The sequence below is a fragment of the Nannospalax galili genome, unplaced genomic scaffold (genome assembly GCF_000622305.1).
Source record: "Nannospalax galili isolate Female #2095 unplaced genomic scaffold, S.galili_v1.0 scaffold1199, whole genome shotgun sequence".
Classification (NCBI taxonomy): Eukaryota; Metazoa; Chordata; class Mammalia; order Rodentia; family Spalacidae; genus Nannospalax; species Nannospalax galili.
The window spans coordinates 139434-139699 of NW_008342713.1; the positions used below are offsets into that span (position 1 = coordinate 139434).

General features: G+C 28.6%; 1 protein-coding gene across 1 annotated transcript in view; it reads left to right on the forward strand.

The window, feature by feature from the left end:
* Positions 1-266, forward strand: part of C2cd6 (C2 calcium dependent domain containing 6) — a gene marked incomplete at its 5' end in the record, with an annotated part of 123566 nt that overhangs the window by 114543 nt on the left and 8757 nt on the right. Inside the window, 1 exon segment of the mRNA XM_029566263.1 lies at positions 101-175. Coding sequence (XP_029422123.1) covers positions 101-175 — 75 coding nt within the window.

Consider the following 266-nt stretch of genomic DNA (forward strand, 5'->3'; position numbering starts at 1 on the left):
AAAATACCTATTTAGCTTTAAGCAACTTTTTACATCTTTAGGGATAATCTTGGGAAATACTTTACAAGTTGTCTAAAATTAAAACTTTTTCTTTTAAAAGGTGGCTTTTGCACAAAAAGAATATATTCCACCAGTTATCAGAGAAGAATCTGCAGAATTCAAACCAAAACATCAGGTAAGTCCTGCTTTCCTATTCTAGTATCAATTATATTCAATTACTAGGATTCTCCAATACTATATATGCATGTATATATGTATATGTAACA